The following is a 25,948-nucleotide window of genomic DNA, read 5'->3' on the forward strand; positions in this document are numbered from 1 at the left end:
TGTGTACCTCTAATCTAAGCACGAGCACCAAAACTTCAACAAGGATGAGTTACCCATCGCCCTCCGTCACTCATTGGCCAGCGATTATTTTCGGCTTGCTTATATGGAACCACCTCCATATGTGGGTTGGGGACCAACACTATGCCTCAATATGGTTCAGTGTTACTTTTCCTTTCCTTTCTTTTCCTGCTGCTTGAGCCATGGTATGCCATTGCTTTTCCTGTCACCCTCGAAATCCTCCCTGGTTCCCATGGTCCCCAGCCTTAGCCCTGAGTTGCTACTGACTGACATACAAAAAACATTATCCACTAGTCTCTCTTTTCTTGTTCAGGAACCGGGAGGGCGGAAATTGAAGAGAACCCGACAATTGATAATGCTGGCACATTCAAGAATGCCTTTGCCTGTGTCTGGTAATTGTTGCGGACAGTTCCCTGCAGCACGATCATCTTCGGTACCATCCAATACCGCGATCGATACAGCAACTTAATTGACAGTGACAATCTTCCCCATGTTGCACTGGGGACCAGGGCTTGTTTTTGACAAACGGGTTGCTCTAAAATAACTTGGCCATCTTTGACCAAAATTTATCATTTCTCACACGATCTCGAGGTAGTAGAATATTCCTCTAACCAAACTAACGCAACACAATTTAGCTTCTGATTATTCCGGCTCTACTGCAACTCGACATCTTGCCATTCACATGTCTATCCTTCTCTATGTTACGTGGTGGTCTACCGAATAGCTGTTTTCATCACCAAGCACTCTGCTGGTCTATATAAATGCAACCGAAAGACGATATAAAGCTTGTGATTCAAATATGAAGGCTCTGTAATTCATGGATAAAACTCATGAATCGTGGGGTGCTCGCTCAGTAATAATGTGCTAGTCACAGTTGAGCATGGCGGGTCTCTGTCTCAAGATTTTTCCCTCGTCTTTTCGGCCGGCAACCCACCTAACGCTATCGAATGAACCAGAAGCACATTTAAGCCCTGATCACCCCTTCGGCATTCATGATGGAGGATTGCAGCTTAGATCCAGGGTTCAGGCTACTCAAAGCATTAACCAGAGTGTCAATTGACTACTACACAGACTCAAGGTTCATTACTGGATGCTCAGAGAAACATCCACCACCACAAAGAAATAACAGCACCGCATGTGCAGCCTAAGAAACTGGCTCATCTCTTATATAATGCATTGATACCCAGCTATTAAAAGAGAAAAGAAAAGAGCAGAATACGATCCTCGGAACAGTCAACAGTGGAAACGGCAGAGAAGACGCTGTTCAGCGCCCAGCACAAGCAATTACTGTAGGAGCATGATGTACACTACACGCACACCCTTCTAACCTATTTGTGGTTCGGTACTTGTCCATATTATCACCCATGACGCCCCAGGTTCCGATGCGCGTCCACTCCACAGCTTCTGGACTCACCCCATGACAAGCCACGTCGATGAAAGCCTCCTTCTAATTTTCCTGGTACCTCTTACCAAGGCTTTGGGCCAGGGGTGTTTGTTACGTGGTGTATGGAGATAGACAACGCCGATCCTTCTACAATCTCCAGAGCGGTTGCCAGGAGCTCTCTGCTTGCTTTCTGGACCGCCTTGATGGTCTTTTGGGCCATTCAAAATCCTCCCTAGACCTTGCCTCACATCTCTCTCAACCATCTTGTCTTCTGCCAAGCATGTTAAGCATATTTCATGCTTTGTTTCCCATTCATTCAAACCCAATGGCACAGTTACACATGTATTCACGACTCTCGCCTCATGTCGACATTCTTCAAGGGTCATATAAGATGGACGTCGGGTGCCCTGACGCCATTCACACGGCGTCTTTAGCTGATAGTCTAAAACAATACGCCTCATCTTGCCCTGCCTGCCCTTCACATCTACACCCCCTCCCTCTTCTCATCACAAACCCCCTTCCCAATCCACTTCTATAGTCTCATCAGGCATATAGCCCCTGTCTTTGATGGTGGGCCCTTAGCATATCGTAGTGCACATTCAATGAGTGTATGCTTCTTTTGCGAAGACGCTATATAGATCCCTTGGCTATCCATTGTTTGCCATTTACAAGTTTCGTCATCTGCGATTCACATCTATTCCCGCGACCCACAGTCGATCCTTTGATATCATACTCTCGTCTCCCAGTAGTTATTATCGGTTACATATTCCTCAGCGTGACCAGAAGCTCGTCACGACACCGACTAGGCGGTTGCAAACGCCCGTACCGGCTTAGTGAAAAGCTTTTTCCCAAGAACACCATTCTGATCCCTCGTCAAGACCCTGCTACGTGGTATTGGCCCCAGCAGATCGCAGTGGGCTCGAGCTTGTCATGCTCAAGGTCTCTTACATGGGGCTTTCACCAGGATCCTCCTTGTAGACGGCGAGACGACCGTTTGACAACTCATCCGCAATCAGCCCTGGCCCAAAGCCCCAGACCAAACTACTTAGGCCTAACGCCTTGCTCTTCGTCATCTTTTTCGGCATCCATTCTTTACCGGGCATGAACGCGCTAAGCTTTAGCTTACGATTGGGATTCGACTTGATAAACTACATTGCTACCCAGGTCCCCGGCTGAGCCATCAGCTCCCTTGCCTGATCAGTAAACAGCACAACGCTTTGTTTGAGAATAATAGGCCAGCGGCACCCTGCTTGCAAAGACTTTTGTTCTTTCAACTTGGTTACCATTCCATCCGACTAGCTATCCATTCCCTGCCTCAACACACCCCCGACTATTGATCATCGCGACGACTCCCCGAGTGGGCTTTATCTGTTTAACGACCCCGCGGTGACCCCTCCAGCATCGTCAACAGCTCCATTATACATCATCTATCATACATAGAGACATACACATCAAACCTAAAAGGAGTTCGCACCCTTTCTCACCAACCTAGCCTCTATCACCCAGCAACTACTTCAGATTATTGAAACTGGCTGCCTTACAGTCACCAGTGCTACCGACCACCCATCGGCTGGGAGCGACGGCAGGGTCGTATGCTATCCAAGGTCTTCGGGGCATGGACGACACGAGCCGATTAAGGAGGCAGAATGAACCATCGGTTCATTCAAACCCCAACCAAAGATACTCACTTCACGATCCGTCCCAGCAGCGCCGTTCAGTTGCTGGAGCCTCCAACGACAGATATCGTCCTGCATCCCTTGCAACTCCCTCTTCGTCAGGGCGTGGAATGGGAGCTGCGGGTAACTACAGCAGCTACTACTCGGAACCCAGTGCATCTTTCCCTACAGCAAACATGCCTGGAACAGCAATCGCATACGGCTCGGAATATAGCCACGACTCACGCCAGCAGCAGCAAGGCTTCGGTGGCTACGGTACCGCGGCCACAATGATGTACAACGTTGCCCAACCGAACCCGCAAAATCCCGTCTACGATGCGCAACACTTTAGTTCACGGCAACCTGCAGGTCTGCAGATGATGACACCTGACGTTGCCTCGACCTACTTTGCATCCGAAACGGGGAGCGCAGCTGGCCCGAGCCTCCATCAGTCAGCACAGAGCTCAAGCGGATCCGCAAATGTTTATCAACAAAGCAATGCCATGAGCTATGCAAGCAATAATATGTCCAACGTGAACGCGATGCCCCAACCGACAGCGAGCGCCGATGTTTCCATGGCAGAGGACCACGATTACGCAGAAGGCGCTCTCGAAGAAAAATGGGTTAGCTACCAGCGGCAACTAGGGAGCATATTCCAGGACATATCTAATGGATCTCTTGAAAGTGCATCTGAGACATTACTTAGTGTCACTAGTTGGCTTTTGTCTCAAGTCGCTGATCTTGGTATGTACTATATACGGCCCTCCCTGGACCAAGGTGGAGACGAAAGAAAAAAGAACTAACAACTGCAAATAGGCCTTAATCTTGATGACACGAACCTTCATGCTGATCGTATTCAGCTATGGAACGACTTTAACCACGCCTGGTTAGGGTTGGGCCAGCAGCAGATCGATCTTATGGCTTCTTCTCAACAACTTTCAAGATCGCAGAGCCTTGTGTCCAAGGCCATGATCAAGAAGATGGGAAACGAATTAATTCGCTTATGCGACGGTATCGAACGCCACGGTCTGGTAGATTACCAGTATGGAGTGTGGGAAGATCAAATAACAGAAGGTACGAGCAGTCGCAGATACGCTGTTAAGCTTGAGCAGGTGTGCTAATATAACTTGATAGTCCTTGAGGACATCCTAGATCTATACGAAGATTCTGAAGAAGCCAGCGGAAGCGGTAATCGCTAAAATGCCTTTCGAGATATCGCAACAGGTTTCTTCACAACAAACTACCCTGAAAGTTCACTGAAACGAGCAACCACCTTTCTATGAAAGGCATCGTCACTTAGCAGCTTCATCGCATTGCCCTCCTGTAGACCAGCTACAGAGGCAAGACTACTGCATAGCAGTTCGACGGGATGCCTGCTGGGAGAACAAAATCTTGATGGGTTCTTGATCTTGTGCCAGGCTTTTGTTGCCTTGTATCACACGACTATTCTGTTTTCACATCTCGGTATACGAACTATTTTGTTGCGCACGCATCATGCTTACCACCACTTCCGTTTGAAGGGTGGAAGCCCATTGGGCTGGTTTATGATTTCATTGACATTTCTGCGGCGTGTGATGTGCCAGTATCAACTGGTAGCGTATCAAGGCACGGTAACTACAATCACGATTGCATGGCGGGGTTCACAGGAAAAGAGGGTATGATTTATTCACCACTCTGTGCTATGAAAATGGATACATGGTTGGTCACGAGAAAGAGGATTGGAAGCGGAATAGGCACTATCGGGCGCGTGGTTAATGATATTTTGGGGACAAGGCGTTTTACCTACAGATAGAGTGCAGAAGTCAGGTTTTGGCTGGGCTGGGCTGGGATGGGATGGGCAGGATTGGATTGGGTTGGGTCGGATTGGTCATTGTTTTTCTTCCATTCTTGTCTTTTATCAGGCTCCAACATGGACTTGGGTGCACTGTATTATTATTATTATTACTACCCGCCCCTGCGTTAGAAGGGTCATGGTCATCAGGGTTTGGGTTTGGGTTGTTTGATGTTGGGAGGTTGTATGAAAAGGGTGGATCTAGAAGTCCTCGCGGGCTTCATTGCGAGCTGGATGGGAAATACCAGGGGCACATGTTTGACATAGAAGCCATACATAGAAGCAAGTGTACTTAGTGTATTATTATTATTATTACCGCCGACAAATTCGCCTATCTCCGTGGAGTACCTCAAGTAAACTGAACAACACAGCCTGGAGCACATATATGGTGGATTTCTGGAGTGCTGCATCCGTACCTGAGCTTGGCTTCTTCCCCCGCAATCTAAGTTGTTAGCCAAGGTATGGGCTGCCTGGCAAAGGCGAAGATGGACAGTAGATCGGCCGGTTGATAGCGACGACATGGATTGTCCATAGTCCGACCCATGTATGTTGGAGGAGTCTACGGTACCCTGGCCTGGTCTGGCCAAGACAGAAAAAAAAAAAACAAGGGCATAAAGTACAGTACCTGAGTACCAGCATCATCAGCTGTGCCAGGCCAGGCCAGGCCAGGGGCAAGGGGGAATTAAATTGACGGGAGCTGCCTTCGGGTTATTCCTCATCAAGGGTATTGCTTGCGAATAAAAGCGGGCTTTTTTCTGATCCCCGCGGTAGAGCTGAGTAATTGGTTGTATATAGTGACAACATTCAGAAGAAAATAGTTGGCTTAGGCGAATGTTTTAGTATCAGAGCTTCACAACCTTGGTGTGTGGGTTATCGAAAGGTTTATTGACACTTTTATCTAAAGTAGCTTTAATAGCTCGTTTCTTTATTTCTCTAGCTGCTTCCTTTTTGTTTGAGTTAACCTAATTCGATTGTCGGCTGTCTTTTACGAACACGGGAGTGGCTGGTTGTTGTCGTATATCGAACGCTAACACGTTGACAGGCAAGATACCTAAAACCTCAAGTTTTTGTTGTTATGGCGGCCACTCAGTCTCTCTGTCCATGCTGCCCTAGGCGAAGGAAGAGGACACGAATGCATCTGTGCCTTAATTTCGCCTCGCGTTATGCTGGTGAACAACAACACACCGATAGACATTCGGTGACTTTATCGAGTTCACCGACTGTCCTGTCCTGTGCGGTGTTGATGAACAAGAGGACCACATTGTCAGGAGAGATTGGTTAGGATCAGCGGCCAAGTCGCAGAGTGCATCTATCTCTTGCATGCATGTAATCATACAGAAATAGAAACGGCGAATAGCTTGCCTTGAGAGTCCCCGGAACAAAAAAGCCTCACAAAATGTAGATGCACCCAGCCCAATGGGTTTACCGCCAAAGAAAGGAAAAAGAAATATATATACTACTGATACTTCATACAAACATGCCGAAGGATCGGCGGGCGCCTTGCTAAGCTGAGCTGAGCTGCAACAGAGAGGCGCATTTGCAGCTGCATAACTAAGTCCTCTTTCTTTTGTTTTGAGGGACAAAAAGATACGTACCGAAACAGTAACAGAAACAGGAACAGAAACGAGTCCAGTTGAGTCGAGTCGGTTGACTTCCCGGAAAGTGGCTTTCATGCAGGTACAAGCGGTGACTGGAAGCCAATGAATCGCGTGTGGCTTGGGGGTGTGTGATTTTGTCAAAATACGCGAGTCAAGTCAGGGACTGGGTTTGTCGAGGTACATAGCTATTTGTTTTATCCACAGTGGGTAATACTTACGAAAGGACAAGTCAAGAAGAAACAACAACAAGACTTGATTATCATCGGAACTTGATGGAATGGAATCATGCTCAGTTACATCCGGGAAAATCCAGTGGATCTATCTTGGTAGCTAGACTCTTAGTAGTTGGTTCCTCGTCTTCTTCTTGGGCTGTTGAGGAGTTGACAAGCATATCCTTGCTTCGAAAAAAGAGGCGCGGAGGTCACACAAGTTTCGGTTCTGGGCTGCAAGAGATACACGATTGGTAACGGGATTTGCACATGTTTGCTGATGGCTTTGTCTTGCATACATTTGAAATTAGACTTTTGATGTGCGTGCAGTGCAGTTGCAACAGACATAACGACACATGACTGGCTCATCATATTTGTTTACTCGTGCAAAACCTACTACTATCTAGACTAGTAGTTGATTGAGTTGAGTCTATAGAAGCGATGTAGCAGAGCTAACAACAACAATACGTAAACTCAAGGCCGCAAAGCCACATGTACGAGTCCATTACTGACGTGTTTTTATTTTATTGTTACAGCAGAGTTTATTAGACTTGCAATAGTTGGTAGCGAACGGACTCTTTACTTTTGGGCTCTCAGACTGTGATTGGTTTGTGGCTGTTGTAGTTCAGCTGGTTTAGTTGAAGAAAGAGCGAGGCGGGCGCCCTACCTGCCTATAGTTGCCGTATTATAGGGCGGGGATATCCTCAGTCTCTCAGGCTCAGGCTTCATCTTGACATCCAACATCCAACCTTTCTTCTTTTTCCATCAGCGTGACCAATTTTTAGTCGATCAATTGACGTGGGGACGACACGGACAGCCGCTTCATCCGTACGATAGGCAGTACAGTACCGTGCTCTGTACCCCGCCTGAACTACTGCACGCTCTTTCTTGTGAGGTACATTTCTTCACTCAACTTGACTTGGCCGACGCCCTAAACAAAAACGAGATGGAAGCAAACCGAAAAGCAAAGACTGGCCTTTTCATGTCGCCCTACCCAATATCAGCCCAATTGATTCTTCCCAATTCTCACGCACTCGCCACAGTCATGAATATACTTGAATTACATCCAAGATCTGCGGTTCCTTGATGTCCAACGGCTGTGGGCGCCCTATCGTCGATCATGTTGCCACTTGCTGATGCGATCCAATGCGCTGCAGCCAAACGAGGCTGAAACATAATTGTCGAATAGCAACTCACGCTTTTGATACGACAACATTTTTTTCTAAAACGTCAACCATCATATTCTCGAGAATGCTCTCAAAAAACGAAGCATCAAGGCTTAGACACACGCACGCGTCACATCAGAGCCCAACTATATCGAAGCCTGACTTGTAACTCCGCCCTTTTGGCATTGACCGTGAACAAGTGGTACTTCTACGTCCTAACTTCGAGGCTGGGGGCGTGTAGTTCCATCCATCATTCAGACCCAGCTCAATATGTCAACCTCTACATAGTATGCATCGGGCAGCAACTTGCCGCTGTCATCTGATCTGTCAACGTATCCATTCGAGGCTTGGCCAGGGTCCGGTCCAAATGCTCCCTTATCGGAACCGAACTAACCCCCAGCACTTGCTTTGCTCCCAGCCATCATAACCATTCCTTCTGTCCGTGCCATGCCTCGGGGCTTACAGATAGCGGACTCGAGCGTGACCGACATCTCAAGTCAAGCTCAACTCCACACGTCTACGCCTGACCGCTGAATCGTTGGGCATCAGTCCGCCTTCGTCTCCATCTCCCTCGAAAACCTTTCCTCGAGACGGACAAACTGAAGCTGGCTGAATCATTGGCAAGCGAAAGCTCCATATCCGCTACCCATGCAATGCTCTGACTACGCCGTACTGTGCCGCTTACTGTGGATGTCTGGCGTTCCAGCTGAGCGGATGCTAGTAGTAAATTGGCGAATTGAGCAGGTTGTTCATGCCTGTAATTCGGCATTTTTGGATCTTCATGATCCTTGAGAGAAGGGCTGAATGATGGATGTACTCTCGACGTCCACCACATCCCGATAATAGAACCGCAAAGGTGTCGAACGACATCGCTGAGATCCCTAGTCGATTCCACTGATAATGTCACCTAGTGTAGCGGGCCTGTTGTCGCTTACAAGCCCTCTACAAGATCAGATCGGCAAACTACCTACACACCTGTTACACGCCGCGCTCCCCCTCACGAATCATATCCCGGAATTTATCTCCAACCCTTCGTCTATCGGCCGTTAAAGCCCCCCTAACACAACCGACGACGTCTGTTCGCTGTCCCAAACTGCCGGGGCGCCCACAATCTACGACACCATGATTCAAATATGACAGGTCGCTTCGACTAACATTACAAGATGTACCCCCTTTGATCACTAAAGACAAAGAAGGGAGGAGGAATGAGACGACAAAACAAACCATCCCCAAGAAAATAACCTAACCTATTTGAATACCTATGTGAGATGAATCTCATCTGCCCACATCCCTACCGAGATGGGGTTACATCCTGATCGACAAGCGAGGCTAGGTTCTGGCCAACAATCTTGTTGCCTCAGACTCACTACTGTGACCTACTGTACGCTTCATGTGTGGCAGTGTACACTTTGCAGGTTTAAAGTCAATCCAGACTACGAAACATGTAACTGGGTGTTTTGTGTAACCTTGATCCAGTTGCCGTGTCTCTCTTTTCTCTTTGTGTGCAGCGAGATGCATGTAAGGACAACCCTTCAGACATGGATTTCCATGCTCCGAATATGGTAGAGTGTGGCACTTTACCGACTCTCTGGAGACCATCATCCTGGCATTGATTCCTCCCGTGTCATTTGTGGCGTTGTAAGACATAACACTCTTTGCTTCTCCCAAGGTTGCCATTCCAACCCCTTTGTAGCATACTCGATACTTTTGAACCCATGCATATCTCCGAATGAGACCCGACAACTATCGGCATACATTGAAAGCTGGAGACAGCACTGGAAGCTACTACTCGAATCTATTGCGTCGACCGGGCCCGAAGTCATGGGATCGACCGGCAACGCCCGCTCCCGACTTGGTCTCAAATATGAGGGTCCTGAATGTCAACACAGTAGCAGCGGCTCCCAGGGTTGTGGCATGACATGCGCCTTGTCTCACTATGTGCAAGGTTCAATGTGAACATCATAATCCGGCCCCTGTAAGTATAGTTACCACCTCTTTGGTCACTACTTTCAGCCCACGACATCACCGAGATTGTAGTCATGAAGTAGGATGTTTACTGCAATCAAGAAAGTATATCCGCCATATGATTTGACGGTGCTTATCATCTTAAAGAGTATATCTCAGAGAGCAAGTATCCGCCATAGATGTACTGTTATGAAGCTACTGTGGACTTTCACGGCGACTGTGAAGTAAACTAGAATTACGAGGTACTCAGAACCTTGGCCGCTCTGGGGAGTATACAACTAGCTAGAACCGATGTAAATGAGTTTGAAAGCAGTATTGTATTTTCGTTTAAGTTTTACGTAGAGTTGGTCTTTGTTGATGAGAATGTAAAAGGCTGCACAACGGCAGATTGTAACATATATATGTATACTATCTGACACGTGGAACGCTTAAAGTATTGTGGTCAAGTCGGGCCGGGCTAAAACACAATATCTGCGATACAAAGGATGAAACGATCTGTCAAGCTATGAGAGATATAAGCTCTGGTACTGATGTTGAGCCTTGTGGCTTTATTGACTTGACTGCTGTTATCTACCTGCTGTTGTCCTTCTGGGATACTGTTGTCAATCACACATCCCTTTCAAGTTCGACGGCGAGTCGCCATACATAAAGTATAAACTCTCTCGGAGGTCCTGATGTCTTACAGCATAGCACCCGATTTGCCAAATGGTTGCACAAAGTGGCCTATTTAGCACTCTTCATCATGCAACTCGATAGTAGATGATGCGAATGACATGCCACTTGGGATATGTTAGTAGTCAATGGTCTTTTGGGTTTGTAAAGTAGACTTGTTCCTAACTTGAGTAAAAAGGCAAGCCACAAGCATAATGTTCGCGATATTGCAGACCTGCTGGATACTTCGTATAAACTTGTCCAATAAGTCCATGATGTTATACTGCCCTGGTTAGTTTGTAGCATGATATGGAATCTCATCTCATATGTTCCAAGGCCAGCGCATTTAGAAATGGAATCCGAACATACCTTCATCCGTTGCAATAGCGGCAGAATGTACAATACGGGGCACAGCGTATCTTTTCATCCGAGTTCGAAACCATCATCACAAAGAGAACATTGGACAACCTTGAAAGTTAGCACTCATGTGGAATGCTATATTGAGAAGGAGCCGAGTTGTGAAGTGAAAACTGACAAGCCTTGGATGCTCTCAACTGTAATGACTAGTTTAAAACCACTACTTGGCCTGACACTTCTTGCATTGTTACCAGCTGAGTGCCAATTACCTTCCTACCCGAAGATAGTAGCTAAATACTTCAATTTCTATAGCCTATAGTCTCAGCGTTGTAACGAATACTTAGTCATAGAGGTTGCGCCTTGGAGTACACTTCACACGAAGAGGTTGGTAATTTGGTTTCTTAACGGATCTAAATTGTTGGATATTGGTTCCATGTCCAAAGTATTGCGTAGGTGCCCCCAGTCCATGGAAAGTTTCCTCGGATGATAGTATCAAACCTTGATCTGGTGGGAATTTGGGAGGTATAGGCACCCTTGTATTCTCCCATAGTATCTAGGCCTTTCAAGAACTTGCTGTAAGGAACCATACATACCTGTTACACACTCGACTGCATCGCCAAGTGAGCTGCATGTGTAGGGATGATACAGTACGGACTCGGTAATCGCTGTATCGTATATGTCGCCTTGATTGCGACCGTGGTCAACCATGGTGCAGCGAACTCCATCTCGCATAACGCATCTTCGAATTTTAGATGTTCCAGACCTGACTCATTGACTTCTCGTGACTGTTGACAGTACGACTTTTAAAAATTTGGCCACTCAAGTGAGGCATAGACAAGTTGTGCTTGCAGATGCGATGCCTCTGTGTTAGCATGGGGTCAACTGTACGGGTGTGACTTTCGCAAGCATCATGGCCAAGTCGAAGACTCGTGGCCAACCCAAAACCCCAGATTGTGCTGTTAAAAGCATTGTATCACCAAGGCTTGCATCGTAAAGGTTAGTTATGAAAAAATTCGAGTACTCAAACTTATGTTAGCCTAGAACTAGGAAAGTGGGATAGTCAACCACAAGAAGCCCAGCCATAACCAGTTGAACATTGCAACTGAGATGCAATTCCCCCATCATTGATAACATCACCCTTGTCTGAGCATGCGCTGATACCGGGAATCTCCACAGTCCGCTTTATAGTAGCCATGAGAGTACGTCGAAAGCCGAGAACATATACAGGTGCTGAAATGCCGTAACAGTAGGCGTTAATTCATGATCGTAATTGTAATTGTGTTTGTAGATTCGCTAGGTGTTCCAGCCCCCTCACCCTATCCATGCCCGAACGCAGCCAGCCATGAACCTCAAGTTCATAGCGACGTTGTACATTTATACCACAACCCCCCACGCATTCTTTTGCTGATAGACGGTCGCTTAGAACTGGTCTGTCATGTGCTGTTAGCTTTAACTCAACCTCCCAAACACTCCATTTTGTCCGCAATACATGTAGCAACATGAACGTAGAAATCGGCGGGTTCCAGACAACTTACCAACAGTCATGCTCATGCTAATATCGGTGTTTTCCACCATCTTGGTGAACTCCTCAAAGCTAATCTTGCCATCCTTGTCGAGATCGGCCTCCATGATGGTCTTGTCCACAATCTGCTGCAGCTGCTGGTCCTTGAGGTTGCTGCCAACCATCATCTTGAGGACAATGAAAAGCTCTCCGTTGCTGATGTATCCATCGCGGTCAATGTCGTAGACCTTGAAGGCGAATTGAAGCTTCTGCTCCTTATTTCCCTTGCTGCTAAACGCCGAAAGACCTGTAACGAACTCCTGGAAATCGACGTCACCGCCACCATCCTCGTCAAAGATGGCAATCATTCTGAAGGAAGCTAGGTGAGCTTGTTGTAGATATTGAGGGAGGGACGTAGGGGAACTGACCGTGTTGCCAGAGGGTTGGAAGAGATCTGAGGAAGACTGAGGAATTCATCGCGCTCGATCGTACCGGAGTTGTCCTAAGAAAAGAGCTTCGAGTTAGCTAGTTCTCATCCTTGAGTACATTGCATGCTCCAGCCTTGCGCCACCATCACCAAGCTCCATCATGAGCCAAAAAGTCGGGAAGCTTGCGCACCTTGTCCAGTTTCATGAATCGCTTTCGCAGACGATCAACTTCCTCTCTGTCGACTAGAAATCGCACATCTCAGCATATGATATCACACCAAGACTCCCCCAACCGTGCGTTGAGGTTGGTTCTCAGGGCAAGGTTTCCTCACAGTTGGATCCTTGGACGAGGTTGTCCAGGACTGCGCTGGTGGTGTTGCCCATGGTGGCAACGTGAAGCGAATTCGAAAGTTACGAGTAAAAGGTTGGTTCGGGACGAGATCAAGCTTTGTTGTGGCGGACGTCGAGAGGATATAAAATAAGCTGTCCTGTTGTGTCAAGTTAATACAAAGATTGGTGATAAGGCTGTATGGCAAGTCTCACTGTCACTGTCACTTTCAGCCACTAAGTTTAGGTAAGGTAATTCTAGACCGACCAACCAAGCTGAGCATCTTTGGCTCTGCTCTTCTGCGCAAAGGGGCAGGTGCGTAGAGGGGTAATTGCCTAGCGGGGCGGGGGAGGAATGAACGGGCCTCCAGGTCAGCTCCTGATGATTTTACGGTAGGCACGTGTACCGTTTTTGCTATTGGTAATACGGTCAACAATCATATTGAATTAATAGACAATCAAAGACAATAGAAATAATTTCAGATCAAGAACCTGTTTTATTTTCAACAATAGAGATTTCTATAGACAATTAATTTCTCAACAACCACACAACCACACAATCACGAACATCAAGTACTTACTTGCAGATTGCCGTTTGGCTAAAGTTCCGTTTTATACGCTGTCGTCCGGCCAGCAACAGGCATTCCTGCAATTTCAGTGCCTGCATTCACTGAAAGTATGCGCTATTAGACAGCGTGCACCACTAATGAGCGCCGGCCAGACAATGCGAACCACGCACGGCCGTATCTTACGGTAGTTCCAACCTGCCCCAAAAATAAAAAAGCAATGGTCCAAGCGTCCCAAGTACTGCGCATGCCAACCGACGCTGCAAAGTGACTTCGTCCCCTCTCAACTGCACACTGTCAGCAAACCCAGCTGTCCCGCTCTGCCAGTCAAAGGCCTCTCCTCCCTTACCAAAAACACCGTGCAGCGAAAAATCTTTGCGCGCCAAAACAAATCCCCAACGTCACCCCATCGAGCCCGACTACGCTGCCATCGAAAAAAAGCTACAACAGCACCTTTTACATCGAGTTTGGGCACGATTTCAACTTAATAGACCCCGTTTTATGACTTGATCGCTTTTTTTCGCGGTTTTTCCGCCTCCTAGACGCCCTTCCTCCGACCTCCCTTTAACCCCCTGCCAACATGTCATCACGCAAGGTTCGCGTCAAGAAGTTGAATGTCAAGACGACACTTCCAGTTCTCCGCGAAGACCAGATCGATCCCAACGAATACGAAGCCCTTACAACCGATAACCAAATTGCGACAGGTGTCGAGCAGGCCGAGGAAAACGTAAGTTGCTTTCTCTATATGCCACCTCTCACGATATCACGTGCATATGCACGTGATACAACTTGACTCACCTTTATGGCTCTGTCTGATTGGATGGTACTATCGTCCAATCAAGTGCCACTATGATCCACCCAAACCTGAATACTTACAATTGCCATAGGAATACCATCTTCAGACTATCCTTAAGGAGGCGGGAACCAGCAATGACCAAGAAATTCCTGTCCCTCCTCCCCAGGAGAGCGACATCAACTATGATGATCTCTATCCTGTTCCTTTCCACAAGCCCTCCTCTTACATTCGCTTCTCACAAACAGTCGAGGAATGTATAACCTGCCTCTATGATATGACCACAGAGGACGATGAGTTTCTCAAGCAATACAACAGCAAACCGCCCGCTACGGGAGTTCTCTCGGAAGATGACTTTGAACACATCATGGAGGTGTTCGAAGACACCGCCGCAGAACAAACCCCATTCGCAGCAGTCGATAATACCGTTGCTGCTTATGATATGATGTTGCCAGGCCTGACTCACCTCAATCAATCTGTTTCGACAGACGTTCTCCAGCATGCCAAGCCCGTGTACGAGTACTGGAAGTCGAGGAGGCAGGAAGCCGGGAACAAGCCATTACACCCCAGCCTCAAGTTTGAGACACACCAAGAGACCGACGACACGGATCCCTTTGTCTGTTTCAGACGACGTGAGGCCCGCCAAACCCGGAAGACCAGAGCTCGTGACAACAAGATTGCAGAAACCCTCAAGAAGTTGCGTCGTGAACTCGAAGATGGTCGGCAATTGGTTCTTCTGGCGTATGAACGTGAAATGGTGAAACGAGAAGTCATGTCCATGGATCGTGCTATCTTTGAGGAACGAGCAAGACTCAAAGACATGAAGCTTCGACTGGGGATCAAAGGCGAGGACGAGGATCTGGTCAACCAAAAGGTATGTTTGCCGTATCCGAATCAGTTCCACTTGGCACTAACTCGCATCACAGCCTCAAAAACGCAAGCCTGTGGAGCCCCCCGTTGTGCGACAGCCCACTGGTGCCCATTTGCGGCAACCTGTACGATCTGATGGTAGAACGCTTGATGCTGATCTTGTGTTGCTATCCGACAAGTTGGCAGAGAAGGAGACTGAACTGCGACTCGACATAGAAATGAAGGTACAGAATCACCGAAAGTGGAACCAGAACCACATTGATCTCACTCGAGAGCCACTGTCACCGGTCAAGGAACAGGGTACGGAAGTCAAGTTCCGACAAGCCAAGACCCAGTATCTGATGACGCCTCCAGCGTCGACATCTTCGGAGATGGAAGTAGATGAGATTGCTCCTGACGCTATGCAGCTGGATAAACGTGAACCATCTGTGTTCCAGTTCACCGCTGGATCAGGCGAACAGTCGAAGGGTAGCCAGCCAGCCTTCCGTCGTCGTATCGGTCGCTTGAATCGATTGTGGATTGACCGGCGAGGCATGGTGACGCCACCACGGGAACTTGGTGAGGATAGGTCGGATCGGTGGAAATATGACTCTGACTCTGACGACGAAGAACCGCCTGTGTACGAAGTGGATCCCTTCGACACCCGGGCACTCAAGTTCAGAGCGACGATCCCGCTAAATCCTTACATGTTTAGAGGACGCCCAGCAGTTCCCCCAGAAGCTGTAGCAGCAGCGCAAGCACAGGCAGGTAATAGAGTGCTGCCATCGCCAGCAGTAGCGGCAGCGCATGCGCATGCTCAAGCGCACGCTCAAGCAGCAGCACAAGCGCACCTGGCGGCACAAGCCCAAGCCAAGGCGCAAGCGGTAGCACAACAACAGGCTCAAGCAGCCCAGGGTGTGTCATAAGAGGAGTGCGGGGAGGAGGATTGTATGAATAAGGCGGTTATTTGTTTTATACCCATTATCAAAGAACAGAGCGGCGGACCGCCGGGCAAAGTCGACAAACCCGGCGGTCATATAACTCGCCGTGTATATTATTTAGTCGCTGACGAGGGCATTGCAAGGAGTTTCGGAGCAGGTGGTCGGTTTTCGGGCTTGAACGAGGGACAGATAGCCTGCTTGATGGCCCGGGTCGAGTAAAATGAAAAAAAGAAGAACGGTATCATTATTACCGCAACAAGAACAGTTCCATAATGATCATCTTTCGTGACGTATCCGTTCGTGACTGTGGCAGAAGAAGTCGTAGTGGAGCGTGAGAGATGGTCATGTGGTTGTCATGTTGTAGTCTGAGGGGAAGCTCTTAAGGATCGGGGATCTGATGTGCCGACTTAGCGAATACGAATTCTTGGTGCTGGCAGAACAACGATAATCGTAAGCAGAAGAACGCAAGTATACGGTCTTGATGAGTTGTGTGTAGAATAAACTGGCGCTGGAAAGCCAGGTTGCGAGGTTGTAAAAGGTGATCAAGCTTGGCCAAGAGGACCTGGCTGATGTCGTATCAACATGGGTCTTGTTGCCGTGTAAGAAAGAAGAAAACGTAAAACAAAGAGCACTGGGCTAGTTATAGAAACGAGAGTCGTAGACTGTGCCTTTTGGAAGGGGAAAACAGAAGGCACAGAATAGACAGGGAAAAGATCCTGAGCGCAGAATGAGAGTGATGGAGGAGGCTTTGAAGTGGAGGGCGGGCTGCGGGTGAAGGAAAAGTGGCCGGCGAACCGGACGTTGTGGATTTACACGAAATCTGATTAGCCACGGCAGAACACTTTCTTTCCTGACAGATTGTGGCTACCTGTGGGCCTTGAGAAACACAGAAAAAACACGATATCTTTTTTATGTTTTCTACATTGCATGATGGTTTTAATATTAGTAGCTTGTAATTAGAGCCGTGCTTTAGATATAGTACTCATAATCTTGAGAAACTCCACGTATCACTGACAGATAAGCTCAAGTCAAAAGACTACTATGTCCTTTCCAGTGATAAAGAGCTGCTTTAATGAAATGTCTTGTCTCTCTATTCACAACCATTCCAAAGATCTACCGTCATGTACCTTTTTTTCGGTTTTGCCAACCGTTCATGGTTTAGCTGGGACCCTGAAGGTTGAGTAAAAAACGGAACCTCCCGCCCCCTTCAGGCACTCTGATGAAAGGGAAATGTGGCTGTGTCATGACATGACGCCTGTCGAATTTGACTGTCTAAGCGAGCCGAGGGGTTTGTAAACTGCTGCCCTTGTCAGACAGCGAGAAAGAGGATCTGCCCCTCTATCGATTAGAGAGTCTTATCACAGTCTTGACATCACTAACAGAAGATCAGATAGATATTCGAGTAGCATTCTAGAGATATAAAGCATAATTCCTATTTACTCGTTTCTTCTTTCTGATTTGATAAAAAGCTATATGCATATGCAACTCACCTGTGCAGGTAGACCCTCATCGACAGCAACACCGTCATCTCGATAAACCCCCACCTTTTCATCCTCCCATCTTCAACCTCACTCACTGCCATCGCCGCAACACATCAAAAATGGCATTCGCAAACAAATCCTCATACATAGCTCTCGGCTGTGAAGGCTCCGCCAACAAGCTCGGTATCGGCGTCATCCTCCACACACCAACCGAAACCAAGATCCTCTCCAACCTCCGCGACACATTCGTTTCCCCTCCAGGCACAGGGTTCCTCCCCAAAGACACAGCAGCCCATCACCGCGCACACTTCGTCCGTCTTGCCCGCGAAGCCCTCGCCGAAGCGAAAATCACACCCGCAGATGTCGATTGCATTTGCTACACAAAGGGACCCGGTATGGGCGCCCCGTTGAACTCAGTCGCCGTGGCTGCCAGAGCGTTAAGTCTGCTCTGGGATAGACCCCTTGTGGGTGTGAATCACTGCGTGGGACACATTGAGATGGGAAGATATATCACCGGCGCGGAGAACCCAGTTGTTCTGTACGTTTCGGGTGGTAACTCGCAGGTTATTGCATATGCGGAGCAGCGATACAGGATATTTGGCGAGACGCTGGATATAGCTGTTGGAAATTGTCTCGATCGATTTGCCCGTACGCTCGAGATCAGTAACGACCCTGCGCCAGGTTACAATATTGAACAACTGGCCAAGAAGGGAAGCAAACTACTGGACATCCCTTATGCAGTCAAGGGAATGGACTGCTCGTTCTCCGGCATTCTAGCGTCCGCCGATGCCCTCGCTGCGCAGATGAAAGCTGGCGCAGACTTCACACCCGAAGATTTGTGCTTCTCACTACAAGAAACAGTATTTGCCATGTTGGTAGAGATCACAGAGCGAGCCATGGCGCACGTTGGATCCTCACAAGTTCTCATTGTGGGAGGCGTTGGCTGCAACGAGAGATTGCAGGAGATGATGGGACACATGGCGCGCGAACGAGGAGGATCCGTGTATGCGACCGACGAGAGATTCTGCATCGATAATGGAATCATGATTGCGCATGCTGGATTGTTGGCATATGAGACGGGATTCAGAACGTCATTGGAGGAGAGTACTTGTACGCAGAGATTTAGGACAGATGAGGTATTCATCAAATGGAGAGATTGATTCTCCCAAATAAAAAAATTATCATGAACTATGTTCTTGGGTGTATTTACAGGAGTTGAGTTGTGAAGTACCTCATTACCCCCTTTATTGGTGTCAAGTATATTTGACATGCCTCTTGTCGGTGTGCTTCAGTCACCCGCCTTGTATCCATCTACAACCTCAAGGCAAAACTCTCGTCCTAGCTTATCTTTGGAACTTATCCCCTCATATATCTCATACATAGTAATCGTTCCAACATCATATCGTAACTTTGCTACCAGCATGTTTGACAATGCAGTAGTCCGAAGCTTGTGCATCCATTCCGTACCCTTTCACATGTGCTTCATTTATCCTCACTCAACTTTCGTCGGAAGCTGTAGGCTTGTAGACGATCGTTGTCACATACTACGCCAAGTAAGCATCACTCTTTATCCTAGTCGTGGCTGAACATACCTTATCTCTATACCGAGTAGTAGCAGAAACAGCAAGAATATTGTTCTTAATACTACTAGTGGCAAGATGGTTTAGTATCGTGTGGTTTGGCATGTTGAGAACACTGTTGTCGTCCTTCATAAGAGTCGCTGCATTTAGTATCGGTTTGCTCAAGAAGCCTGGCAAAGCAGGAGGGTTTGGTAGTCTCTCGATTGCGTTGACTGCGTATTGGTACGCTTGCGAATCCTCAGCCTGGTCAAAGTCGACAAGGTATTTCGGAATCTGACTACGATACGATTCTGGAGGGGGCACAAGCTTGCCCTTCGGTTGGGGCGGTGGCTTCGGGGCTCCAGGGGCCAGTCCCTCAGCCTGCGCAGTCGCCTGAGCAGCAGCAGCGGCTTGAGCTTCGGCATAGGCAGCGGCCGAGGGTGCGGGAACCTTGTGGGCATCCTCGGGGCTGACTTCGATGTAGTTGACGAGGTTGTTGCCAAAGTCTACAGTGGTGGGTAGATCGGGAGATGTCTGCATAATACCATCCACCAAGAAGCGGACATGGTGGGTGCCTGGTAGAACGTAAACTGACGTCGAAAAACAGCCCGGCCGACCCTCACTAGATGATACGTCAGCAACTACATTTTGTAAACACATCATCACGGCTCCTGAATCGCGTGAGGGACGATCTTGTACAACGACGACCCGAGACCACAAAGCAGCCACGGAAACACAGACGGTGCAGTGCTCGCCCCATGTCTCAGAGAAGTCAATAAATAACATCATGGCACTTACATGGGATGCAGCCGTTGCTTGCGATTCCATTGAAAAATGGTACCCGTCACATAAATCTTGTCGCCTCCGCTGAGCCATTCCAGCTTGGTTTGGACAACAGGTCTTGTCTTGTCAACTCGCAACTCCTCACCGTCCTCTTCATCCACTGTCGTAGCGCTGAGAGCAGAGCTCTTGCGGGTGATTCCGTCCAAGGAGTCCATGGGCTCCATATCGCCCTCCTGATCATTCTCTGGCGCTAGGATGGGGGATCCAGGAGTATGTACTTCCTCGTCGATAGGTAGAGGTAGGCGAGGGGGTCGAGTCAGATACATATCTGTAATACTGCTGTTGGGGATCAACGCAGAATCGTGGACGTGAGCGGACTGATGTGACCGTAGAGAAGAGGACTCCATAGGGACGTCGAGGGGCTTGGTCGGTTCATCGCGGTGATGAGATTTGGACTCGGGCGTTGCGGTACCTTGCTTTTCGGCGATGGCCTTAGCATCGGAGGATGAAGCAGTCTTGTGCACCGCCGTAAAGTTGCTGTGTGGGGAGCCGCTAAGAGAAGACACCGCCGTGGGAGGCAAACTCTTTGGGCGATTGATCACGGTCGAACCCTGGGCCTGCGCCATAGAAGGCTCCGGCGGCGCGGCCGAGCGTTGGGTGTGTCCGGTGATGATATTGCGGGCATCCTTGCGCAGATGATGGCGGGGGGATTCATGGCCATGAAGATGACCGCCGTGGGCCGAACCCGGAGCTGAAGTAGTCGGCGTGGTCGGTTTGGAGGACGAAGACGTGTTGTTACCCATATTTGTTACCTCCTGTCCCCTCAAAGGGATATCCTTTGACTCTTGAAAGCGTTGGCGATCGTAGGGTTGTGTCTGAAATTTGAAACAGCGGATGTGGAAATGTTCGGTTTGTCGATATCTTATCGGTACAATGACACAAGCATCAAGCCTGGACTGAATGACGCAGCAAGGTAGGCGACTAAGAAAGTGATTTGTTGGGAAATTCTGTACGTTGCGCGCTCAGCGCCAATTGGGCGTATTGTGTCTTGAAAAGAGGTGGACGAGCAGGAAACGGCCTGACCTGACACGGCAGGGTTGGTGTGTGAGAATTCGGGGGTGACAAGACGGAGGACGGACGGGGTCTTTTGTGTAGCGTGATGTGAGGATAACTAGATCAGATTTCGGATTTCTAATGCGAACAAGGGCGTATGAATTTAAATGTCCAAAAATAAGGACAATGTCGTTTCGCTGTGTGATTGTGAAAATGAGTTGGAAAAGGAGAGAAAAAAAGATATTGTAGATGTTGTTTTGCAGTATGTTCTGAGGCGTTTATCTCAATCTGTCGTCGCCTGTCTTCGTCGTTGGTCGCGGGGGTGGAGATGAAGAGAGATTGATGAAATGGAGGAAGGAAAGGGAAGAGAACGGGTGGGATGTTTGAGTCGTGGTGGGGAGTCTGATAGGTGACAATTCAACAGTACCTCATCCTACCCGTGCCGTTGCGGAGTGGGAAAGTCACTCAATAGCTCCTATTAACACGACATACCATGGAAGCTCCCATGCTCATCAGGTCTCCACTCAATCTCGATAGACATGAGCTCTCATCCACAACAGCTCAAGGGAGCTCCAGGGAGGTCGGTTTGACCTTTACTTTATACATTACCTATCTAGAGCCATAGACACCTTACACCTTACACCTTGGTGGACAACATATTCAGGCTCTACGTGTTTCTTGCCTTTGATATTGACGCTTTCACAGTTCCTTCCTTAACGTTGTATTTCATCTTCATTTTCAACCTCGTCTTATGATGTAATTTCCCCTGTCTAGACAACCTCATCCATTTCATACCAAACACCACAGCTTCTCATCACCAGCTACAACATGTCCGATCACGCACTCCCAACTTCCACAGTCGTGGCAGCGACACATGCCGAACAAGCTTCACCGACAATCTCTCCGTTCATTCTCGCTTTTGATATCATTGTCGCTGTCTTCACCTGGCTCTTCTCATTCGACTGGTCTGCTTTCTTCCTGCGCATCTTTGCAATCGTTAGCTTCCCCTTTCGTCTTATTCTAATTCCATTGTCTTTGGTTACCAATGTCCTTCTTACTGTCTTTGCTCCTGTTATATACCTCTTTTCTTATACGGTAGCTGGGGTGCGTTCTGTTTGGGCATTTTTGGCTGGCTTAGAGGTATGTTCACCACCCCCAACTAGACACCAGAGAACAAGCTGACAACTTATAGCCACTTTACACATTTGTAAGATTAGTAAAGCTCCTAAACATCTCACCCTACTCTAACATTTCTCTAGTTCGGTGCAGCTGCAGGGGTTGGCATCATGGCTGGTGTCACCATAGCCCTCTTCTCATCCATCATCACATCCTACCTTGGAATGCAGAATAACGACCCCGGCCCAAAACGATCAGCTTCTAAGGAAAGCCTGCTCGAAACAAGCAGTCGGAGAGACTCGCTATCCTCAGACACGGATCTTGGATGGCAGTGGCTGGACTCATCTAGCTCACGACGGCGGCCAACTAGTGGTTTGCTTTCACAGACGATTCACGAGGAGGATGATGATTCAGAGTATTGATCGTATATGAACGCTATGGTACACCAAAATAAAGCCACGAGCTTCCTAGCCTAGGGATAATCTCATATCTCGTGTTTCTTAAAATCAGAGGGTTAGAATGTTCGGACCCTTTGGGTACATCTCTGATGCCTCGCTTCATGTAAACGCCAGATATATGGCTGGCCTTGTCAAATATGTTCTCTCTCCTTGTTTCATTCCGTTGCGCCGTGTTCCTGCTGTGCCCGAAACGACATGTGATTAAAATCCTGCCTGTTCCTCTATGAAACTCCGTATGGCGCTCGCGGTCTCCGCTGTGGTCCAGGTCCTTGTCGTTGGCCTAGATCTTTGAGTCGTCTGTATCCGTTAACATCTCCCATCGTGACCGTTGTCGATTGATTCTATCTCCGATACCCGTTGTGGTCGGGCCTGTCTCGGTCTCTTGATCGGTCGTGTCTTGGTGATCTGCTACGGCTCATAGTGCCACGGTCCCTATCGAAGCGACGATCCTCTCTGCTGTTACGGCGTCGTCGGTCGTCTCTGGGGGGTGGGCGGTCATCTCGTGGTGGTGGTGGGCGATCGTCCCTTCGTCGGCCTGGATCATCGCGGTTATATGCGGGGATATAAGTGTCGACGTCTGGTCCTCTTGGTCCGGGGGGACCTCTGGCGCGGGGAGGCCCTCGCTCTCGGAAGTCCGCGTCGTCGTTGTTGGGGGGTGGCCGTGGAGGCAATCCAGCACCTCGCTCTCGTTGCCAAGCGGGACGACGATCATCGGGTCCGTTGCGATACCTGCCCCCGTTCACACCGTTGCGGCCATTTCCATAAGGCTCATTGCTATTGAAGCCTGCTGTAGCGCCGTTCGCGTCAGGGCCAACGCCAACAGTTCCTCCCTTAGGGGCTGGAGGCAGAGCGGCCTTGCGGTCGTGAAACTTTCTGCGGTCTAGTTCGTGACTCTCTTCGTAGGTGGGGATCTCATGAGGTTCAAGTGGCAGAGGCTGCATCTTGAACCACGGGTGTTGCAAAGCATCAACTGCGTTAATTCGTGTGCGCCAGTCAAGTCGGAGAAGTTCCTTGAGTAATGAGACAGCTCCTGAGCCGTATCTGAAGGCGATGTTAGTAACGGGACATGTCCTGTTGTTTGATGTGACTTACTGTCTGAAACGGGTCTCAAGGTTCCCTGTTCGTGGTCGAGGAGTCAAATGATCAGCACCAGGCAGTGATTTCCATCGGGGCATGTTCTCTTCGTTGGGAGAGCCCATGAGATCCCAGATGATGTCTAGTTGGGCGGCATCGCTCTCGCCCGCCAAGATGGGTTTTCCGTATAGCATTTCGCCAAAGACGCAGCTGTACTAGTCATTAGAATCAAGCAAGCATCAAGGTTTTCGGGCGGTACTTACCCGACTCCCCATACGTCAATAGCGGGGGTGTATTGCCGCAGCTGTAGCAAAAGCTCGGGAGGTCGGTACCATCGAGTGACAACTAGGCCGGTGTAGTCTCGTTTGCCTTCGCCCATGGGGACTCCAGACTCTGGTGTTCTTCCGTCGTAGTGCCGGGCAAGACCAAAATCAGCGATTTGCAGGATACCCTTGTTGTTAATCAGCAAATTGGCCGCCTTCATATCGCGGTGCAAGATGCGACTGTCATGTAGGTATCGAAGACCCTCGAGGAGCTGCAACATGTAGCATTTGATCTGGGGCTCCTTGAACTGGACTGACGGATTGTCGAGGAGGCCGGACAGATCGTGGTCCATGTAGGGAGTAGCCATGTACACAATGGGCTTTTTGCGCTTATCGGCTGATGGGGTGGTCAGTCGAGAACGGTGAGGTGCAGTCAAGTCTACTTACTTTGTCTAGTAGGGTGCTCAATAGCCATATCCTCTAGTCGGAGAATGTTCTTGTGTGACAAGAGCTTGAGTAGCTTGATCTCGCGAAGGGCGGTAATAGGGAACTTGTCTTTGTCAGTGTGGCTCGCTCGGTGGGGTGGTACAGGCACATACGCCATCCTTCTCATGATGCATGATAATCTTCTTCAAAGCGACAAGGGCGCCAGTTTTGCGCAGTCGGGCACGGTGAACCTCACTAAGCAACTGTTAGTATAAATGATCGATTTTTTATTACTTTCGCAATCGTGGAGGTTTGCGGTGATGGTGAACTCATACCCAAAGGTTCCCTCTCCCAACTTGCCCAGGAGCTCATAGTCGGAAATGCGCGAGCAGCCCTTGAAACTCGATCGTGGTCTCGAATGATTAAGGGCAAAAGTTCGAGGCGAAGTGCCATTGGGCGTTGTTTCTGATAGTTTCTCCATCTTGTCGAGTCGATGTTGCGCGATGTTGGGTTTGAAGTCGGCTCGAAAGGTTGACGACAGATGCGCGCGTCAAGAGAATGAGGCGAGAAGGACTTCTTAAAGGAATCGCATCGCTTTTTGATCGTGGATCACAGGTGAGAAATCGAGAGAGCTTCGACGGATTAGGATTGATAAGTAGTAAAAAGTCGAACAATTGGCGCTGATGCAGGATCAATAGGGAGAGGGGGGGTGTTTTTTATTATTAGGGATGTTTGTCGCCCCGTTGATTGATCCTATTGTCAATGCACTGACAATAAAGCCAAGGCGAGAGTTTGGAGAGGCGCACATGGGCGGTGAGTGGGAGACAGATGGCAGAATAGTTGGAAGAGGACTAGCGTTTGTAGGTGATGGACTTTTCAAGAATACGTATCTGCAAACCCTTGCGCATCTAGATCCATCCTGTCATTAATACAGGTTTAGCTGATCGCCGTTATCAAGATTCTCTCTCTTTTTTTACGATTCTCTTGCAGTAGGGGACCATTTGCGATCGTGTTGGTGTATACGTCACATGTAATCACTGAATGTGAGTCCACACACTTGTTGTTGTGCTCTCATTACTGTTTCCCAAAGACAATCAACTGTTTAATTGGACCTGACGTAGCTGTTGGCGTCTGTAATTAGCGTCTTCAAGTGTTTACAGCTGCGCAGTAAATGAAATGCATACATCCCCCGTAATCGGAGACGGCGACAGTTGATAGTGGAGGCCAAAATTATGTAGTAGGCAAACAGACGGTATCCACTTTGTTCTAGCCTTTTACCATGGAAGAAAACTGTCTGCCCACATGCCACAGTCCAGAGTACGCACGTCCACTCAATCAGTAATTATTACTTACTGGAATTCATTCTCCCCCGCGTCGGGAGATTGTTTCTCTGGGGTAAAGGGTAAGATGATAATACAATTTATATATAAGTGTACAAGCCTCGGCATATATAGTACTCCTATGGCCACATACTGGTTGAATATATTCATTTTTCA

At 48.5% G+C, this 25,948-nt stretch overlaps 8 protein-coding genes across 8 annotated transcripts, besides 2 other annotated features; 4 read left to right on the forward strand and 4 right to left on the reverse strand.

Annotated features, from left to right (window-relative positions):
- Positions 1 to 3,017: 3,017 nt before the first annotated feature.
- Positions 3,018 to 4,256, forward strand: FPSE_09364 (uncharacterized protein; the record flags this gene model as incomplete). The annotated part of the gene is made up of 3 exons (XM_009262481.1): positions 3,018 to 3,801; positions 3,874 to 4,131; positions 4,192 to 4,256. The coding sequence occupies 3 exons, from the start codon at positions 3,018 to 3,020 to the stop codon at positions 4,254 to 4,256; spliced, it is 1,107 nt and encodes a 368-aa protein (XP_009260756.1).
- A 612-nt stretch (positions 4,257 to 4,868) lies between these two features.
- Positions 4,869 to 4,924: a microsatellite.
- A 613-nt stretch (positions 4,925 to 5,537) lies between these two features.
- Positions 5,538 to 5,558: a microsatellite.
- Positions 5,559 to 10,616: 5,058 nt separating this feature from the next.
- Positions 10,617 to 11,542, reverse strand: FPSE_09365 (uncharacterized protein; the record flags this gene model as incomplete). The annotated part of the gene is made up of 4 exons (XM_009262482.1): positions 10,617 to 10,765; positions 10,847 to 10,896; positions 11,104 to 11,107; positions 11,428 to 11,542. The coding sequence occupies 4 exons, from the start codon at positions 11,540 to 11,542 to the stop codon at positions 10,617 to 10,619; spliced, it is 318 nt and encodes a 105-aa protein (XP_009260757.1).
- A 711-nt stretch (positions 11,543 to 12,253) lies between these two features.
- On the reverse strand, positions 12,254 to 13,147 carry FPSE_09366 (uncharacterized protein; the record flags this gene model as incomplete). The annotated part of the gene is made up of 5 exons (XM_009262483.1): positions 12,254 to 12,264; positions 12,370 to 12,704; positions 12,764 to 12,837; positions 12,954 to 13,006; positions 13,096 to 13,147. 5 exons carry the CDS (start codon positions 13,145 to 13,147, stop codon positions 12,254 to 12,256), a joined length of 525 nt encoding a protein of 174 aa, XP_009260758.1.
- Positions 13,148 to 14,236: 1,089 nt separating this feature from the next.
- Positions 14,237 to 16,224, forward strand: FPSE_09367 (uncharacterized protein; the record flags this gene model as incomplete). Its single annotated transcript, XM_009262484.1, has 3 exons — positions 14,237 to 14,383; positions 14,544 to 15,323; positions 15,376 to 16,224. 3 exons carry the CDS (start codon positions 14,237 to 14,239, stop codon positions 16,222 to 16,224), a joined length of 1,776 nt encoding a protein of 591 aa, XP_009260759.1.
- Positions 16,225 to 17,839: 1,615 nt separating this feature from the next.
- On the forward strand, positions 17,840 to 18,880 carry FPSE_09368 (uncharacterized protein; the record flags this gene model as incomplete). Its single annotated transcript, XM_009262485.1, has 1 exon — positions 17,840 to 18,880. One exon carries the CDS (start codon positions 17,840 to 17,842, stop codon positions 18,878 to 18,880), a length of 1,041 nt encoding a protein of 346 aa, XP_009260760.1.
- A 336-nt stretch (positions 18,881 to 19,216) lies between these two features.
- Positions 19,217 to 20,865, reverse strand: FPSE_09369 (uncharacterized protein; the record flags this gene model as incomplete). Its single annotated transcript, XM_009262486.1, has 3 exons — positions 19,217 to 19,264; positions 19,313 to 19,901; positions 20,078 to 20,865. 3 exons carry the CDS (start codon positions 20,863 to 20,865, stop codon positions 19,217 to 19,219), a joined length of 1,425 nt encoding a protein of 474 aa, XP_009260761.1.
- A 1,078-nt stretch (positions 20,866 to 21,943) lies between these two features.
- Positions 21,944 to 22,653, forward strand: FPSE_09370 (uncharacterized protein; the record flags this gene model as incomplete). Its single annotated transcript, XM_009262487.1, has 3 exons — positions 21,944 to 22,255; positions 22,308 to 22,322; positions 22,375 to 22,653. 3 exons carry the CDS (start codon positions 21,944 to 21,946, stop codon positions 22,651 to 22,653), a joined length of 606 nt encoding a protein of 201 aa, XP_009260762.1.
- Positions 22,654 to 23,030: 377 nt separating this feature from the next.
- FPSE_09371 (uncharacterized protein) lies at positions 23,031 to 24,933 on the reverse strand (the record flags this gene model as incomplete). The annotated part of the gene is made up of 6 exons (XM_009262488.1): positions 23,031 to 23,730; positions 23,782 to 23,973; positions 24,027 to 24,423; positions 24,474 to 24,576; positions 24,626 to 24,707; positions 24,788 to 24,933. 6 exons carry the CDS (start codon positions 24,931 to 24,933, stop codon positions 23,031 to 23,033), a joined length of 1,620 nt encoding a protein of 539 aa, XP_009260763.1.
- Between the last annotated feature and the right edge of the window lie 1,015 nt (positions 24,934 to 25,948).

The sequence above is a fragment of the Fusarium pseudograminearum genome, chromosome 4 (genome assembly GCF_000303195.2).
Source record: "Fusarium pseudograminearum CS3096 chromosome 4, whole genome shotgun sequence".
NCBI lineage: Eukaryota > Fungi > Ascomycota > Sordariomycetes > Hypocreales > Nectriaceae > Fusarium > Fusarium pseudograminearum.